The following is a 3,286-nucleotide window of genomic DNA, read 5'->3' as shown; positions in this document are numbered from 1 at the left end:
TAGCCTGCTTTGTTTTCTGAGAGATTACATTTGCCGTTTACGGCACAAGCTAATTTGCTGCCTAAGCTGTGCCGTTGTTTTCTGCATGTTCCCGAGTCACTAAGCACAGCTGAATATGGCCAGGGTGTAAAACGAACAATGACAATGGACAAGAGGGGTGGGGAGCGATGGGGGTCGTCAAAGACTTTACCACCAACAGTATCACCACCCAGGCAAGATGACGCTCGCTCTCTCACTCACTCACTCACTCTCTCTCTCTCGCTCTCGCTCTCTGATACATACACACACACACACACACACACACACACACACACACACACACACACACACACACACACACACACACACACACACAAAACATTCCCATCTCTATACACACTTTGAGATTCCTAAACCCAGTACAAGTGGAGGTGCTTTTGTTGCGGTAGAGAACAGCTAAACCATCAGGCATCTGTGATGACCAAGTTTTTCTGACCACCTCCTCCTCCTCAATGGCCCCTCTCTTGCAGCCAACACACCACAATGACACAGCCTGACGCAACAAGTCCAGTGTGTGTATACACACACACACACACACACACACACAGCAAAAGCATTTCTCCTCAACAGTGGCTGTGTGTTGAAAAAGCTTAGGTGATGCAATGATACTTCTGATTCATCTTCCATGGGATCTTCCTACTGGGACTATTTTCCTGGTTAGCAAACAGGCCCAAGGAAGACGCCAAGTAATTTCACAACAACTGAGCCCCTCAGAACTACCTGTCTCTCTCTCACACACACACACACACACACACGTTCCTTCGCCAGAAAACGGCACGCACACAGCGTTTACATTCCAAAAGGAGGTTTGTTCGGTGGGAGGTGGATTTTAAGCAAACACACAAGAGGTGCGTGTGAAGTCCAAAGAGCGCCGTAGATCACGTCCAGTGCTAATAACGGACTGGGGTCGCTGGGCAGGGGATAGCCTGTCAGACTGACAGGAGACTGAGGATTACAGAGGATGTATGTGAGGGTGACACAAATGTGTGAATTCCCAGGAAGAGGATAAGTACAGAAAATAGATTCTCATGGGGAAGAATATGAAATGATTAGGGATTGTGCACAGTATTTGTTTTCACACAAAAACATTTATAGGTAACAGTTTAACCCACACACTAACTGAAATTGACTGAACTGACCCTGAAAGTACATCTATTCTAGAGGATTAAACAGAGTTATGTCTGACTACTTCTTTGAAAAGGTCATGTCAGTTATGGTCAATCTAATGTCAGACCAGACAACTAAAGCACCAGTATGGGTTCTTAAGAGGATCTGAAGTCTCGGTTTCAGGTTCACAGAGGGCATAGTTTTTAACACCCACGGGTATGGAATGTGATGGGAAATGCAATTTTTCCGCTGGAGATAGAGAAACCTGAACAAGTGAGTCATGTGCATCGACGACATTTACAGTTACTAGATAAGTTGAGCCTTAAGTGCTGTAGAATGTGCATAGGACGCGCGGTCACACGGTGCATTGGAGCCCGTAGGCTACGTGCACGGCGCAGTGTTGCGCAAAAATTCATCTGCCAAGAGAGAGAGAGAAAAAAAACGTGACAATGTCTGTAGTCAACTATGGAATGTATATTGTTACATTGTAGCTAGCTGACTGACGGTGAGGAACTCTACTATTGAGGAATATGGGAAGCAACTTGTTTGGCAGGTTTTAGACTATAACATAAGCAAGAATTAACCTAACATCGGAACGACAACCTTTAAATGCACTAATCCCTGGCAACTCTGTTGTTGGCACAACAATAAACACTCGTTATTGAACTGTGAAGACTGTAATTTCTGTCATTTTGGTCAAGCAAAATCGGTCGGAACTGTTCGTACAGGCAGTACTTCAACTCAAAAGTCTTGAGTAGCCTGTCCGAAGAAGTACTTTATAGACAAAGACCATTAGTGCGCTGAATGTGTAGGGATGTTCCGCGGCACTCTCTACCTGTTCACTTGGAAAACCCCTTACCTTTTCTTGCTTGCCGTCATGTGCGGGAGGTGGGGAGGTGGGGGATTTGACGCTACCGACAGAGACGCTCCCTGTCGGGGCTGGCGAAACGCTGCTGACCGACGAGCAGCTGTTTTTTTCCACCGTTTCCACCTTTATGAGTCGGTGCTTCGGTGACACGTACTTAATGTCCGGCGACCCACCAGAGCCCGGACCAGTTTGAAACGCGAGATTTCCGCCTCCAGTGTACGGGTCCTCGAAGTCCAGTTCCTTCTGTAGTTTGTAGGCAGCGAGAATGTCCGGTTGCGCGGGGCTCGGATAGTGCGTTGAGGCACCGGAGCTCGTTTGGAGGTAGCCAGGCGTACCGGGCACTGTGGCGTGGCAGTGTCTGTAGTCCGGTTTCGGAGGAGCCGGAGGTGGTGCTTTGGTGGTTTTGAATCCTAGGTGTTCCTTGAACCATTTGGCCATGCTGCCAGCGCATTGCTCAAAAGTCCGAAAAAGAAGATTTCTTTCCACTTTTCCTGCCCAGATCCTTCGGTACTTCTTGTGTGCGCGTCCGGATTCTCCGCTTCCCGTGGTCGCCAACGACCAAGCGTTTCCCCAGCTCCTGGGTTGTTCGGGGCGTCAGGCACTTTCCCTTCTCCAACTCTGACACGCTTGACACGCACTCTGACAGAAAGCGCGGCTCACAACCACACACTTTGCGCTGGCGTTACGCTGAGCAGCATGGGAGAGAGCTCTTATCTAGATGTGGGTTGCGCTCCCTCACACGGGCTACCTGAGAACGTTCACTGCCACCTACCGGAGCGATATGCTAATTTATTGTACCTCCGTTCCTATTTCACAAGCGATAAAACGGGTCGAACATAAGCGTGACTTCGCCTAACACGGAAACCTGCCCCATTAAAATACAGGATCTGTAAATGATTCCTTGCCACCCACCACCTGTCAGAGAAATATCTTATGACATCACACATGAATTCACAAGCCTGATCGTGAATATGGAATGTGGACTGTGGAATAAGGACACGGAATTGTATTAATTAGGAGAAGAGCTGGCTACTGAATGAATGCATTAACTTAATGTTGTCATTAATTTTTCATGATTTGCAACAGGTAATATGGATACCATTACCATGTAGAAAAATTAAACAACTGTGTAATAAGCTTCGTGAGGCCCCAGCCACCGTCATGATCCCCTTCAGTGTCATTTACATTTCTATTTGCATTCATTTGTAGTTGAAGTAATGTCATTATCTATGTACACTATCTATCTATCTATCTATCGATCTGTCCGTTTAT

At 47.1% G+C, this 3,286-nt stretch overlaps 1 protein-coding gene across 2 annotated transcripts in view; it reads right to left on the bottom strand.

The window, feature by feature from the left end:
• The window catches only part of zgc:158464 (uncharacterized protein LOC791139 homolog), an 89,873-nt gene extending 87,120 nt beyond the window's left edge, over positions 1 to 2,753 (bottom strand). For both annotated transcript variants that reach the window (XM_042074841.1, XM_042074842.1), the window contains exon 1: positions 2,006 to 2,753. In XM_042074841.1, the coding sequence (XP_041930775.1) occupies positions 2,006 to 2,452 (447 nt within the window). In that variant the 5' untranslated portion in view covers positions 2,453 to 2,753. The remainder of the gene's footprint in view (positions 1 to 2,005) is intronic.
• Between the last annotated feature and the right edge of the window lie 533 nt (positions 2,754 to 3,286).

The sequence above is a fragment of the Alosa sapidissima genome, chromosome 20 (assembly GCF_018492685.1).
Source record: "Alosa sapidissima isolate fAloSap1 chromosome 20, fAloSap1.pri, whole genome shotgun sequence".
In the NCBI taxonomy this organism is placed as follows: Eukaryota; Metazoa; Chordata; class Actinopteri; order Clupeiformes; family Clupeidae; genus Alosa; species Alosa sapidissima.
Note: the sequence above shows the minus strand (reverse complement) of the source record. Positions and strands in the feature narration are given on the sequence as shown.